Here is a 15,973-nt window from a genome sequence, read left to right as displayed (position 1 = left end):
GTGATCCGTGACTTGTGACATGTGCGCAAGACATGACTGAAGAACTACAGTGTTGTGGTGTGTGCGGGTTCAGATCAGTGCGTATATGGTGCGCGTCATGAACGGTAGTGAGTGACGAACGATCTTCAGTGCACTGAACGGACCCAATCTACTGCACCCCTCTATAGGGGCGTAATAACATCGTTCTCGGCGCTTGTGGAGTTCTAGAATATTCCGAGGCAATATTCTTCAGTGGGGGGCAGTGTCACAAGCTGCCTCACCTATTATACAGCGGAAGATGCGGGAGCTTATGGCTGGAATATAGAGCGAAATTCACGGGACTCCGTCGCTCCTCTGGACAAGATTCGACAAGCCGATGGGGCAGTGGCCGCCTGTCCTTGACGCGGCTGCTGCGTAGTCGGCCGAGGGTATAAAATAACCGACAGCACAACGCCCTCACCAGTGCGTTTGGGAAGATTCAAACTTCCGGCCACTCCGCGGTGCTCCGAAAGCGTATTGTGTTCTTCGGGCCCGCGATCGACGCATCGTCCTCTGCACCTGTACGGCCGCCGCTACCGAGCAACACAGCCTTCGACGCCTCAGCAAACAAGAAAGACGTGAGAACTTCGGACTGTTGTTCAATCGAACATTATTTTCGCTTTGTTAACTTTTGACCTGACTTAGTAGTATTTTACGCTGTGTTCTTATGTAACTTTTGCTCATACTTATAATATCTGAAATACCTGCTTTATTATCTTTATAGTCTTCATATTTTTATCACAGTGTTTTGTTCATTGTCGGGTTATTTTTTTTTTCTCTTATCATTTATTTCTTCGTCTTTATCAATATCTTGTCGTGGCGTTGTATTCTCTTTCATTGTACTCTATTATTATCAGTGTAATTTTGGTCTGCTATTTATAAACCTTCAATTGTTTGTAAAAGAAAGTGACCTATTTGTACTTATTCCTCAATCACACACCGACACACGTGCTTCACGGGTTGACCGGCCTAACTTTTAAATGTGTTCACAACCCTCATAGAGGAACGACGAGTAATCGTAAAGAGGATCCCGCACCTCTTGTGACCGTAAAGGCGGGGGTTTGTGACATACAGCAAATAGTCTGCACAGGAGCATTTACCCCATGTCTTGTTAATAAGATGCTCTCAAGTAAGCCAAGAATATAAATGTAAATAATGTGCTCACCTTGTAACTGATTGGGCTCTAGCGTCACACAATAAATTATTTTTGAACCATCCTCACGTAACCGGCAGTCATGTTTGAAGGCAATGTTATTACCCATCACACATGCGCAATGTTAGCCACAGAGCAGTGGCTGAATTTTATGGTTGGTATCGACTGTATCCGGGAAAAAACCATATATATTTTTTTAGATAAATAGCATATCTAAGAGTTCAAACCTAAATAGACTGTCATTACACATTTTTCATGCTAACCAGCTATTTTCTTGATCTAAAAGCACATCGTCAGATGTTTATTTTATCAAAAAGGAAAGTGGTGCCGGCAGCTTGCTTTCAATATATGCACTGTTATTTAAGCTGAGAGACTGCAGCCTGCACTCAGTTACCCCCTTTTTATAACATGTTGAGATGTTAAGTAATTTTGATATGGAAAAGCTTGTAACCGTAGGTTATGTGCTTAAATTAAGAGGAGCCATGTAACACTGACATACTTGCGTATAGTTTGACCGTGATTGAGAAGGTTTCTGCATATTGATATAGCAACTCGCCGCCCGCTGAATAGTGCTGCTGTCTTTGCTTTGAACGTGCCAACCAAATCTTTAGTTACTTTCCAACGACTGTTCCCGGAGGGAAACCCTTGTAGTACTGCTGTATGGAGGAAGTTGCTTTTATCGTACATAGTAGATGATCCTGTTGTATTGTGTGCTCATGATCAATTAAAAAGGCTTGCATGTTGTTTGTCGATTTGCCATTAATAAACGAGAGAATAAACTTGTAGCATGCTTGTTAAAGACCTTTTGTTTCTTTTCTTTAGAAGTTATTTTTCAGAATAATGGCTTCGAGTTTTCCGCTGTGCTGATAATAAAGTCGATGTAGTTTTCATGTCATTACTTTGAAGCTCGGTTCATTGAATATATATGCAGGCAGTGCTGTCACGAACAGGAGAACAAAGAAAGACAAAAGACATCATGAGCAGCAAACTTCCTTCATTGAATATTCATGTTCACTCGGTAAAGCGTACGTTTTCTTTAGTTATACGTCAGTGTTTTGCTTGCACCTAACAAATTATGTCTCTACATACTTCAAACTGTCACAGATCCACTTCGATCCATGGCGGCATCCCTCGTCATCCAAACTTCGCAGTTACAATCGCTGGAATTAGGGATACGGGGAAATATACATAACGAAATCGTTCTTTTAGTTCATTTTTATTATTAACAGTAGCCATGTCTTCTCGATAGAATATCTGCGTGCTGACATTCTAGAAACGGAACAAACTCAGACTGTACAAGCGGAACACTGCCTGGGCAGCAGCGTTCTGTCGTGTGATTCATCCACAGAGGCGCTATCAAACTCGATGGCAAATCATGCATGACCTACAAGGGAGATACTTCACTGACTCGTAGTACACTCAGCACTGGGGGGTGCGTGGGTGTGAACAAGAAAGCCACGTTTTTCAAACCAGAGAGGGGAGGTGGCATAAAAGAAAACGAGATCAAGAACGTATCACGTTGACACACTGGGGGTCAGTATCAGTGAACAGATCTCCCTCACAGCACGAACTGACACTGAGATGTGAACAGCCTTTGGTACAGTGCCTCATCACACAAGCGTCAACGCACAAACGCGCGAAAGCATGTCAAAGCTAAAATCTGCATCTCCTGTCTTTTTGTTCGCAAAAATGAGACCTGCATCTGCTTCCTTTTTGTTCGCACCCTTTCAAGGGGGCGAAAAATCGTCTGCTGTTGACTTTTGCAGCTTCCCATCAAATTCAAGGTTCGCCGCATCGTGTACAAGCATCTACTGTCAATTCGCGTGAAAAATGTTCAAGGAGAAAAAAAAAGCGGTTAGTAACAAGCACTTCTTTTGATACTATGTGGTACTTAACCACCGGCACAAATGTCAGAACGTACAGCAACTGTGTAGTGTTAGATTCAGGCACCCCAGTTACAAAGTTATGTCCTACTACCTTTGACAATGTCCTGCTCTAAATCCCGAGCGAAGAGTTTGTATTGATTGATCACCATACACGAATGAGAAATACATTGTTTCTCAATCACGCATGTTAACGTTTTGCGAACTTCAACCCAGCTATCATTCTCAGGGAAGGAATGAATGGGAACAAGCACACGCTTTCTTCTTGGCAAACAACAAACGCCCACTTCTACCACATTTTTTTTTACAGACAGCTCAGGTTCACGTAAGAAAACATCAACTGACTATATAAACATTTGGAACATATGTACAGCGAACCCACTTTACACAAGCACTGACGTAAGCATACACCGGGCTACTCATCTATATACAACAGTGACTGTGGACCCTGCAATACGAAATACAGACTTTCATTTTTTTTCGCTCTCTTCTCCTAAAACATCAGTCTTTAAAGTGTCGGTGATGCACGTGTTTGCGTCCAGACAAAGCACAGGCAGTTATATATGTCACCGAAAAAAGTTATATCAACTCGTACATACACGGATGCATGAAGCACAAAGTAACATCGTTCCATCTTTGATTAGAAAATAAACCTTAAGTTCCGAGGAGTGCATATCCTCTCGCAGGTTTCCTTTGCTCAAGTAGTACACCAGATTGTAAATAATTCTTATTTTCGCCATTTTACTGAACCACTCTATGGCTTTCTTGCAAATTACAATTAAAGAACAGTTAGATGAGGCGCCACTACGCCAAGCCGTGGTAATCCGCTGTACCAAAGTTCCGAATGACTGGGAACTCCATCTATTTCCTACAATCTCAGTACGTTAAGTGCATAAAAAGTAGCACTGCACTTATTAAAGACAATGTCGCCCATGTAATGGTTAGCTTGAGAGAGCAAACCGGCGTGGATTTGAGGTGTTTACTGATCGCCCTGTGAGCGAATGTTCCAACGAATGAAATACTGCTGTTTAGTTATTATCTCAAAACGAGAACGAACAGCGCAGCTTTGTGCCTCAAGCTGTACACACAAACATTTGTATAGACGCCTGTTGTGTACACCCGTGTAGTCACGTGCATGCTATATACATGCATAGATGCACGCTTCTTGATCTGTTCTGACAAAGCGGGTTCCGCACCGGGCCAAGCACTTATAGCAACGCCGCCCCGATTCCTTTTTGTTTCTTTTCAGAGGCCTGGCTTGCCATGTTTCCCGTTCACGCTTTTGTGGAAATTACGACAGCTATATTGAACGGTGGAAAGAAGGACGACGTCTGGGCTAAGCCCGGCGCGGAGAGGCGCTTTTGAACTCAAAGTGCACAAACTAACACCACACATGGTGCAACAGACAACAAAGCGATATGGAAAGCGGCTTTTCAAGGGGGAATGGGATAGGATGCGGTACGTGGCGTAGCTACTTTCAAGTGGGTATAGAGTAGCCTCGTGCAGGACGTCCCCGACGACGGCTTGGAAGCAACAGTCCTTCGCCGGCTTATCCATGGCCCACCGTCGGCCTCGCTCGAGAACCATAGCCGCCCAGTTACTCGCTTCCACCGTATGCGTTGGTCGAACTCGACGCGATATGTTGGCTTTGTAAAAGTGCCGCCTGTCCTCTTCTAACGTCAGCTGCGGCTTGTTTTCAGCCACAGATGAAGACGATTACCGCTTAAAAGCAGGGTGAATTTAAATAAAGCTCGCCCATGTTACGGTTTTTCCATTCCATTAAAATTCCTCCACGGCTATAGACCACAGTGGCCGTATAACCCTGCCAATATGAAGGCGAACGGGTGACAATGCTGGTGCCGTTAGATCGAACCTGGACAAAGCTGCGGTAGCTGAAACACTTTATATACATTGATGTCGCCTGTAACGCAAATGGTGATGATATCGCTCTTTCGTTCCATACCGCTTCAACATTGCAAGCCAACTGCCAATCCGTGCTCCATCTGTGTCTAGTTTTACTTCGGACGGGTACGCTTAGCGTTAGGCTCTCAGTGCGAAGCACAGTGCTGAGGAACTGGCGAGCTGTTCTTGCCTACTAAAGCTTGTCGTCCAAACCCGTGTTCCACGGCGAGTACAATGGCAATACAGTAGTCTCTGAAGTTCCGTCACCCCTCATGCTGGACCCTCGCGGTGTCTCTTCTGCCATCGCACACACACGGTGGAAGACTCGGCGGAGCGCGCCCACGTTAAAAAAAAGAGTGAATGCCACGGGTCACCGTCAGGTTGACCTGTGACCCGGGGCAGCAGCCTACATTTCCTCAGCGCACACATAAAAAGCGAGAGAGAGAGAGAGTCGAAGCCGAACTGAGGAACTGCTCAGAGGTACACAGTGAAGTGTCGCGAGAGCTATTGAAGCCCAGAGTCCGGGAAAGGGGACAGCCCCTTTCCCCCACAACGAACACCTTGAAAACACGAGAATATTAATGTATACACGTCAGGACGAGTGCTTACATGTCATTCACGCAAGTGACACAACTAGTGCGTGGGTGCACGCGGCGTCTACTCTCGGTTCTTGGACGCTTCTGCTGCTGCTTCTGGCTCCACGCTTTAAGCCCCACCAATAGACATGACTTCTCCACTCAATACAAAGGCTGATCACATCTCAGTGGACGTTCCCGAAGCAAGAAGAGAGAAGCTATGTTCTCGGTGCGTCGCATTTGCGGCGACATTTTTTTTTAATCTTTTGTGGGACGGCACTACCGTAGAGCGTTGCGAAAATCAATTAAACCTTCGAACACTGAGAATGCACTTAAGCGTCCTGCTCTCTCTAAAAACACGCTGTATAAACACTTGACCCTCTATAAGGACAGTCAGCTTGCTTCGGGGGAATTCGGGGAAGAGAGCCCACTGAACAGGGATGGATATGGAAGCGTCAAAGAACACATTTCCGCATCCCTACATACGCTCTGAACTACCTAGATCAATCTCTACGACTTTGGGAGAAGTTCGTACATGGTATGAATCGCAGTAGCATTCGTTTAGAGCACGCGTGACCCTTCTCCCCAGGCGCTACAGAGCACCTGGCCGAATTGTCCCTCGAGCTATCCCTACCGTGCTCTCGCGGCTGAAGTGCCATTGGCACGCTCCTGCATGACTACGTATGTGATGGAGAGTGTCGTCGTTTAGCCCTCTCAGGGTGGGCTACGGAGCTCTTAGCGATCAATTCTGTTCGCGGGCGTAAAGCGACGAACAAATTAACACTTGGACACCAACACGGTCCTTAAAGGGAGCACAGCCGCGGCTTAACGATTGAAATACTGCACACGAGAGCACACACTCGAGTCCGATGGTCCGTGCCTGAAACAAGCAGTCCAAGTATAAACTCTTCTCGAGTACAGCAACTTCAAGTGCAACAACCAATTGTACAGTAAGACATAACATCGCTATTTCTTGTTGTTTTTTGTTTTTCTCTCCTCCACATGCGTATGATGTCTCGTGTGAAACGATAGTTGCCTCTAGTGACCGAAGAGAAGGTCCCTTCCTCGCTGGTGCTGAGGGGCTGTGCAGGGGCAGCGGGTGACCGCTGTGCAGGCGGCGGTTCAAGGCGAACGCGACGCCAAGCGAAGCACGTGGGGAACCGCGTCCCGCAACTATCCGACGATCCCCGGCGGCATCGACGACGACGATTCGAGCATGCACGAAAATAGTCGAGGCGGGGCCCCCACGCCAGGCCGGCCCGCGGGGGAACCCGTCGAGAGTGTGCGCGAGGCAAGAGTGCGTATTTTGTGACGATGTGTCGAAATGTCGCCGACAGCAGCTGTGGCGTTCGTGTTCGGTCACTCGTCTTCCTTGTCTTCCCGGAAGAGGTAGGTTGTCCAGTAGACGAGGTTGAAGAGGGCGAACATGAGCGGAAAGAAGATCCGCGAGACGACGTCGATGCGTTTGGATCGCGTGGGAAACTTGGAAAGCCAGGCCTTGCAGAGGTTTGTCTTGGGTGTCTTCATGTGCACTTCGCATTGCCGCAACTTTTCGGCATGCAGCTCTCCGTGGTGGTGAACCAGGGGCTTCTGCGAAACATCGAATGAGGGCGAGTGTTCAGAAACCTTGTAACACTCGCGCATTTACACGCTGCGCTCAGAATCGAAAGCACCCAATGTACACGTGACGGTGCATATCTGCAGTTTGTTTACATTGCATCGTGAAATACTCTTTCTTACTCTACATCAAGGAAAGGCACTGCGTTATCGTTACTGGCCCGTTTGACACTGGCACCTGGTATCCTCGACCAATTTGACCTGAGAATAAAATTATCGCCAGTAGTTAAATTGCAGGAGAGGGCACCGGCAAACATAAGCACAATATGATGAACTTCAAAAACCATTGCCACATATCGAAGCAACGAACTGAAGTTTCCAGCGGAGTGCGGAACTACTTATGCAGTAGAAAAAAGAGCATCATCACGCACACAACAGCATACTTCTAGTCTCGTTGCGCTGGAGCTGCTGCAATGTAAATGCTGGTGAAATGCTCAGAGGAAGCGCTCCAAAGTAAGCAGATATGCACTCTAAAAAAAAAGGTAGTTGAGGTTACTACATTTTGGGGTAGCAACAACCGTCACATATATGACTACCTAGGTAGTGACTGTACGTAGTAACTGCAAAGGTAGTAACATTAACTACCTGTGGACAGGTAGCAACAGCAACTACCTTTTTTAACATTTACTACCATAGGGTAGTAAGAATGGTAGCTTACCTAAAGTAGTAACAGCAACAACCTCGTTTACTACCTTAGTAGTAAGCTTAGCTTTGGTTTGACGGCCAGGCAACCACTAACTTCAATAGCATGTTAGAAGCACTATGAAGCAGTTGGCCTATATGGCTTTCAAAAAACAAATTCAACACAAGTGTAGCTCAAAAGGTTTAACTTTATTTGTTGACTCAAACTTTCTCAATTAAGCTGATCGCCCGCATCACGAGGGGTGACCGTGCTGCCGAATTTAGGCCGCAGAAATGCTCCATCAGAGCAAATGTGTTCTTATTCCTGCTAGAATACTGGATGTTCATTATCCAATAAAGTTCCATGAGGGCACTTGTCCCTGATATCAGGTCAATCACTTCCACCTTGTAGGACTCAAAAGTGGCGCATATTTCTGTGGCAATTAGAGCCTTGTTGTTCATGACAAGGGAGGGGTAGCTGTCCTGTAATAAAATAGAATTAATAAGAAACGAGACAATTTCAAGCAAACTACAATTAAAATGAACAGTATAATCTTACTGGTCCTCTCAGAAAATTGGGCTGCTCCTTCACTAAGTGCGGGAGGAGCTGCAGGACAGCAACTGCGAAGTAATCTGTGCACAAAGAAAATTCATAGAACACCCAGAAGATCACAAAAACATAAAAATAAGAAAAGAAATTGGAACTAAAAGACAAAGCTCTGAACACTCACATTTCTTCAAGTCGCCTTCTGTCTCTGAAATCGCCCGTTCAGCTTCGGCGAGGGCACTTTTTGCGGTACGGGACATTTTCAGGAGTTGGAGACACCTCTCTCCATGTGTGTTAATAAAGCTGAGCAACTTTGACTCAAAGTCCACTTGTGTAATACTCATGAACTCCTGGCGAAGCTGAAAATGAACAAAAATGATAGGGGGAATTTAGCACATTATTTGCAAAATACAAAAAGACATCCCGTCGCTCGTGCACAAGTGTCCAAGCCAAGCACTGGACAGTTGTGCTGTTGGTGCAAAGTTGGAAAGTTAGTCCAAAGGCTTCATAGTTGCTTTCTTTCATCATAATTTAGAGGTTGCATCATTCTGATTTCTGTTTAAATATGTCATCAGTGATGCACTGAAATTTTTTCTGAGGGAATAAGGGTGAAGCCAATAATAAACGTCACTATGTACGTTGTTACCATCAATCCCTAATTGTTTAATAAAACAACAGCGCAGGTGTTGTCTTCTTCCTTGTCCTTCGTCTCCACCCTGTTATTCCCTAATTGTTCCTAATCACCTTTGGGAATGCATCTTTGAACCCGTTGTGAACCGAAATTCAGAGCCTGTATCTCTTTGCCTGACATGCACGCTGACTGGTGCGTAAGCATTTCTTCCAACCACTGCAGCTGGAAAATTACGCAGTATCCATAGGCAAACACAACTAAAAATAAAGCAGCAGATGCCCCTCAAAGAACGCCCTCCATCCGAATGCGACTGCAATCATGACCTTGCATAAACATTTTTAGTAGCACATAGAATACAAAAGTGGGACAGAGAGGAACGCAATTATGCAGAAGTGCTCCAATTTCAGCCGAAACATAAGAAATGATTACTTCACGACCCGCTGTGGCTTCAGCAGTTATATTTCAATGTTTTTACGATTACAAAACTGCCCATTTAGTCTACCAAATAAATAATTAGCCCTAACACTCTTTATCAATCACCCATATTCACCCTTCTCCAGCAAACCTAACCTGTTCCTCCCCATCAGATAAAAGTTCTAAATACCCTTACCAGTGATGACTGTGCTCACCCAGATAAGACAAATTCTTCAGTTGAAATGTTTCCTACCAAGCAATATTTCTCCCATGCTTATGTCGGTTTATGTTATCAAAGATGCAATCTTTCTGTTTTACCTTCTGCAGTGGATCTCTGCATCCTGATTTTGCAAACACTGCAAATGTTTAAACTAAATAGAGTCTTTTCTCATAACCTATTGAGCCTCTTACAACAGCCGACTATATACTGCATGTCTCTGTGAAGCCCGACTGATGGCATGCGTACGACCCATCATCAAAAACCATTTCAGGAAACCGGCCTGATGCTACACGTCTTAAAACCTTACCAGTTCACGAAGTGCCAGCGCTGGGTACCTTTCCAGCAACACCGCTGTTGATGGGCTGCTTTCTTGAATCCATTTCCTTCGTGATGAGAAGGTGGTCTTCATTGAAGCTTTCAATTTTGCGATGTCAGGAGTGCTTCGTTTCACTTCTTTAATAATAAATTCTATGTGAGCAGCAACGACTCCATCATCTTCTTCGCCTCCGGTTTCCAAAGCACCAGTTGACTTGCAAAAGAAATGATAAAAATAACACAGTTGAGTAAAATATCACAAGTAATGCCTGTCATATTTTTAGATAATGCAGACCTAAGATTCCAAAATCTTTTTTATGATCTACAACCTGTGCAAAGGTTGTACACAACTGAATATCAGTCTGTTTTGTCAGCCCTTGCTCTACAGCTGTATTACTTACCTTTATGAAGTGCTTTCCTTCCATTCAATGCTAAATTCCTTATAATTCCACCATTGCATGCGTTTTTAGGTATTGCAATTAACTGTGTAGGCTACAGTTTGCTATCTCTTTTGCTCTGGCAAACCTAACAGCTTTTGAAAAGGGATGCAGGACCCAACGTTTCTTTGCTTTTACCTTTGTTTTGCTTGATATAAGCTTTTTGCTCAGCCTTCCCCAACGGCATGCTTCTCCTTCTGTCATTTTTTGTTTCTTGTGTTTCCAGCCGAGAAATAAACGCCCAGCAGGCAGCCAGGACTTGTCCGTGCCTCTCCGTCTTGTGCTGTGTGGCTCTCGCATTGTTTATGCATCACTACATCACTCAAGCTGGCCAAAATTGCCACTATTTTCCTGCGCAGACCCCAATTACATTCCCATGGCTGCCTCTTTCAAGTGCGTGCCCTACCCAGGCGGCCACGCCTGTTCCTGCAAAAATCCTCCAGCACCCACTCGTGGCGCTGCACTGCCTTTTCACCGCGAGTGCTACCCGCTGGGTTTCCGCACGGTGCCGATAGCAGGTGTCACCATCTAAACGGTGAAGCATCCTCAAAACGCAACAGGGCCATTTGTAACGAGGCATCACTGCTACTGTGTCGCACTGCCAAAAGGCCGATGGTAACAGTTGCAAATTTGAAGCAATTCTTCGACAATCCCAACAGTATTCACAAAACATGGCACTTCACAATTCCAAGAAAAATCGGGTTTGCTCTTAACTTTCATCTCAAGTTATGCATAACCCTAATCCCAGTGTTCATTAAATAAAATTGCTGTGATGCAAATAGTTTTCAGCAGTTCTTTAAGGCCAATAGATCAATCAGACCTTTGGAAAATTCTAATATATTGCTGGCATTAAAAGGCCAATTAATAAGATTTTACTATAATTATTTTTTAATACAGCAGTTAAACATACAGCTACTGCTCTGCTTTTTTTATTTTTGCCACTGTGTGTTGGTTACATAGCATAAAGCACCAACTTTCTCCAAATTTCAGCTGTTCTACAGTTTTAAAGTAACTGCAAGTTCTAGAGTCAGGTGTTGTAGTCGCCGTTTTTTTCTCGTTTCATGAAATGCGTGGCCAGGGAGGGGTCTGCACCGATTTCCTGCCTTCCATTTACTTTTGTGGCTATGTCTTGTTTCACCAATGCAATACCATGGTTTTTTTTTTTTTTGGCTGTTATTTGTTCTTTAAGTCAGTATTTACCACCACCTCAAAACAAAGCTGAATTACTATAATAAATTGTGCCTACTTGTGTGCAATGACATTCACAGGGCACTTTAACTTGCAACATTTCTTTTCAGATAACCCAGCTAGAAAAGATGCAAAACTTTTCCAGATATTTGTAATACTGGTGTAAATCAGGGGTTTCACTTACCAGGCGGCACTGCTTCTTTGGATGACATTTGTCTTGAAAGTTCCCCTTCCTACAAAACTTCTTTCTTGCTTCTTCAACCTTAGGATTATTATCCACGGATTTTCGAATATTGCACATCTTGTATTTAAATGCGACCCTCCAAGAATCCTGTAAATCAAAACCATCACATTGGAAATGCAAAATCAATTAAACATCTGCCTAGCAGCCAACAATATATACAGACTTTCCTTGAAGAAAACAGACTCAAACGGCAATAGGCATCATAAATGCTTCCGCACAAGCCACTTGCTCTTACTGCAGGAAAAGAGCTAAAAGCAGCACTGCATTGTTCGAGCCCGAGCCGAAATGCATGAGCAATCTGTGGACGCACCTGCTGCTCAGTACATTATTAAAGCTGCAAATTAACATGCTTAATTCCCTATCAAAGATGTTTGCAAACCATAGTGCATGTGCGGACCTCATGAACATCCTGCAAGGGCATAAGAGAATTCACATCTAATTACTGTATTGTGTTCTATCCCACCAATATTCAAGAAAATTTTGTTCACAAAAAACTGCAGCTAACTGATGCCTTGTAAAATAATTGAAGAGGAGACAATGCATGTGCACAGAACATTCCCAATGTATGCCAGAATGGTCCACAAGCAGCAGTGAATTCCACACGAGAAAAAAATATTACCTCAAGGAAAAATACCACCTTAAGTAAAAAAGTAAGCAGTCAAGAAAATAGGAGGTGAAATTTTGCTTGCCAGGCAGTATGTAAAACATATGATGCAAACACAGGGAAAGAAGCAGCTGTGATGAGGTTTGGTTTGTGGGGTTTCACATTCCAAAGCGATTCAGGCTACGAGAGACGCTGTTGTGACCCCGCACCTCCACCAAGATGTTACGCGGCAAGAGGCGTACACACCACGTAAAACACCGGTATAACGCGACACAAGCACAGGGTGCACCGGACGTCGCCAAGTGCACACACACTTCGTCTGTCTCATCTTTGATGGGTCGACCAGTCGCAATATGAACCCAAGCATGGGTTGCATACATGGCTAGTCACTTCATCGCATGCTTTTTTTTTTCTCTTCTTGAGAAAAAAAAGTAACCTACTCAGTGCAAAGCATTTTACAGATACTTTCCTTTTATGCTTCAAAAGACGGCTCGTTTTTATACTTTGATAGTACGAGTAACCTCGGAAGGCGTTTTTGAGGAAGATATTACCAGCTATTTGTTTACAAAGACTAGCAAGCAGGTAGGGAACTTACAAAGCCTGTTCCCATCGTATCCCGGAGAACTGGATATTTCAGAACAAGAGCCCTAGCTGCAGGCTCGTAGAATTTCCCAGGATACCTGCGAGCGCAAGAGAGGTTGCATGAGCAGGATTTGAGCATACAACACTACTAAGTGGTACTTACAGGTCAACTGTCAGCAAATGGGATGTAATCCAAGACACAATGCGGCTTTTTGTGCGACTTGACACTTCTCCTAATGTTGTTCTGTCAATGTCGAACTTGATGTCAACTGGAACTGGAGGCAGTTCATAATGCATTTGCTGAAAACCACTGATAAATGAAGCCACCACTGATGGTCCATCGTTAGTTCTGAAAAAAGAGAGGATGGAATTAAGTGCACCGTAAGTATCATGACTGTAATGTCCCATGTTATAGCTCCAGCACAGGGTTAAAGGTGGCCTACTAACCCAGTTTTGAGTGGCAAGCTTTCTTCATCACAGCTGTCACTGGCAACCAGATTTATCTTGTCGCCATCACAAAATCTGTGTCCTTCCGGGACCTCGACATATGTTTCAAAGCGGGAATTGTAGACCTACAACAAAAATGTGTTTATGAATTGTAAGCCAAAAACATAATAATGAATGTGGATACAATTGATTTAGTAATTATTTCATTACGAGCATGCTGAAACTACTTAGTTTCCCATCTGTTTATAAGATTGGCCTACACATTATGATGGCTTCCAAACTCTCCACGCGCGCATGCATGGAAACACACTACTCTTCCACAGCCCGTGTGCGCGCCGCGTACCTTGAACCCTGCGAAGGCGAACGTCCGCTCCAGCTCCGCGAGGCGCGCACACGTGCAGTGCAGTGTAAAAAAAAAACCGTTTTTAACGGAGTCATGATCCATTTGGAAAAAATTTCTGAAGCAACACTAGCGCTGCAGTTAACAGCGCGACAGGCATCGCTATTGCATGCTCGCCTGTTGCTCACAGCTAAGATACAGGCTCTGATATATATACATCTGGCACCGGTGTCTATCCTAAGCTTGAACGCAAATTTTGGACACAGCACAGGCCTATAAGCAAACCACGATACTACGTTGGCCTGAAGCGCATAACTAGAACGCGATTATATGCACAAGTACGGGCCCTGAAATCAGCAAGCGATTAAAATCTATCGTATAAAAAATGTGCATACCTCTATTCGGTCGCACTGCAACGATGTCCACGATTCCGTCAGCATGGCAGCATCAATCACATCGGACTTCTTGTGATCTCCATTGACAAGAAGAACCTGTTTCCTGCCTTTCCAGGTAACCAGGCATTCGATCGGCGACGAAGACATTGCTTATAGCAGGATAAAGGGCCAGCACATGTAGTAATTCGGTTGTTCTAAAGGAGGGCTCTTCTATCGATTGATGCAAAACATACGCCATTTGCAAAAGTAGCAAAAGTAAGACTACACAACGTATGGACAAGTTATAAAGAACCCATGGCCAGTACTATGGATAGACCAGTTGAAGTCGATCCCTTTCTGGTACTGTAGCAAGCGCCACCTACCAATAAGTAAAGAAAGTTGCTTTTTGTTTTGTACTTTTGAGCCCTCCGAGATTGGCGGCAGCGCGTCGGCGCGCCTCATCACGGAGGCCATGTTTACTCCTGTCACATACTGTCACTGCTCTACCTTTTCAGACATTACGCGTTGCGCAGTTATGTTTGTTGTGCCTGTATTGACAGGCCAAGGTCACTTTCGCTAGTTTCGAGGCTCCGTTCAGTAAGTGGCTTCAGCTAGCGGCGCTGCCGAGGTCTCTACTGCTCTGCTCCAGCTTGCTTTTATCTACACCAAGCCTCTCTCAGCTGTTGCAGTTGACAGAGTGCATCAAATGGCTGGCCTAATGGTGTGACAGCGACGTATACGTCACCCGCAAGTATACGTGCTTCAAAATGATTCATACGTGTCCGCGTTGTCCCTTTACGTCTGTGAAGTTTTGCAAAGTTGTCAGGCACATGGGGACCACCGCTATGATAGCAATTTTTCTGTGATGTGTGGTGTGGAAGGCTGCGCAAAGACGTACCGTCTCTTTGAGTCGTATCGGAGGCACGTTTATCGGGACCACAGAAGCTATATGGACCTCGACACACCTGGCGATGCCGCTGTCACGGAAAAAAAGCAGTAGTGGTGAGCTACGGTTGGACGCTTCGGCGAGTGCTTCCATTGCGGAAGGCGACGTTTTAAGTGGGAATGAACTGCTAAGCTCTAGCCTCCTCATGGACGATACCGATGGAGAACAAGAGGCCGCATCCTGTACTGGTTTTTCAGCTGCCAGTGGAGCTATCGACTTCAAAGCGCGAATGAAGAAGCACCTGTGTTTACTTTTCTTCCGCATGGCAGAAGTACACAAGTTGCCACACTCTACAATGGAAAGCGTCATTTGCCATATGAAAGTGACTTTGTGCGATATGTTTCGCCTTTTTTCCACCAAGATTCAGCAAGACATTCATCCTTTGCCGCTCGGAAAAGACTTGCACACATTGCTTGCTTGTGACTTTCTGGATGAGATTTTTGAAGATGTGGTGAGCAAACACAAGAGAGAGCAGTTTGCCAAGAAATGCCTTCCTTACACAAAACCTGTGGAGCATGTCTTGGCTGCTGGAGAAACATTCCAGTATATTCCTGTCACTAATGTTCTGCAAAACCTAATGCTTTCAGAATCCTTTCGCAGTCATTTAAATGAGGAAGCATCAAATGGAGAATCATCTCCACTATTGCACAACTTTTGTGATGGTTTCATGTACAAGCAAAAGCTGTCGGCACTTATACAGGAAGGATCTCAGTTCACACTGTTTCTTGTGTTTTATACAGATGAACTTGAGATTGTTAACCCGATAGGACCCAAGCGCAACGTGCACAAGCTACTTGTTGTGTATTTCAGTGTATTGAACCTTCACGCACGTTACAGGTCCCAGCTTAGTGCCATACATATAGCAATTATTGCAAAATACAAACTTATTCTTAAGCATGGAATGGATGCAGTTTT

General features: G+C 44.7%; 2 protein-coding genes across 2 annotated transcripts in view; both read right to left on the bottom strand.

The window, feature by feature from the left end:
* Positions 1-1,386: 1,386 nt before the first annotated feature.
* LOC146186905 (glutamate-gated chloride channel-like) overlaps positions 1,387-15,973 on the bottom strand; it is a 102,067-nt gene continuing 87,480 nt past the window's right edge. The window contains exon 5 of the mRNA XM_084607493.1: positions 1,387-7,121. Coding sequence (XP_084463619.1) covers positions 6,891-7,121 — 231 coding nt within the window. The 3' untranslated portion in view covers positions 1,387-6,890. The remainder of the gene's footprint in view (positions 7,122-15,973) is intronic.
* Positions 7,965-14,342, bottom strand: LOC146186907 (uncharacterized). The gene is made up of 8 exons (XM_084607492.1): positions 14,134-14,342; positions 13,115-13,523; positions 12,965-13,049; positions 11,706-11,852; positions 9,889-10,110; positions 8,501-8,675; positions 8,329-8,402; positions 7,965-8,252 (listed from the first exon to the last, which is right to left on the bottom strand). The coding sequence occupies exons 2-8, from the start codon at positions 13,357-13,359 to the stop codon at positions 7,992-7,994; spliced, it is 1,209 nt and encodes a 402-aa protein (XP_084463618.1). The 5' UTR covers positions 13,360-13,523; positions 14,134-14,342; the 3' UTR covers positions 7,965-7,991.

Source organism: Amblyomma maculatum, chromosome 6, assembly GCF_055883805.1.
Source record: "Amblyomma maculatum isolate TAMU_Amacu chromosome 6, ASM5588380v1, whole genome shotgun sequence".
In the NCBI taxonomy this organism is placed as follows: Eukaryota; Metazoa; Arthropoda; class Arachnida; order Ixodida; family Ixodidae; genus Amblyomma; species Amblyomma maculatum.
The sequence above is the reverse complement of the archived record's forward strand: the minus strand, read 5'-3'. Positions and strand labels throughout refer to the sequence as shown.

Excerpts from the sequence above, each read along its gene's own strand:
- LOC146186907 (XM_084607492.1), bottom strand. The coding sequence starts at position 13,359 with ATGGGACATTACAGTCATGATACTTACGGTGCACTTAATTCCATCCTC. Across the intron at positions 13,050-13,114 it reads CATTTGCTGACAGTTGACCT|GTATCCTGGGAAATTCTACG; the intron begins GTAAGTACCACT and ends TTGCGCTCGCAG. Across the intron at positions 10,111-11,705 it reads CAAAGAAGCAGTGCCGCCTG|TCAACTGGTGCTTTGGAAAC; the intron begins GTAAGTGAAACC and ends TTCTTTTGCAAG.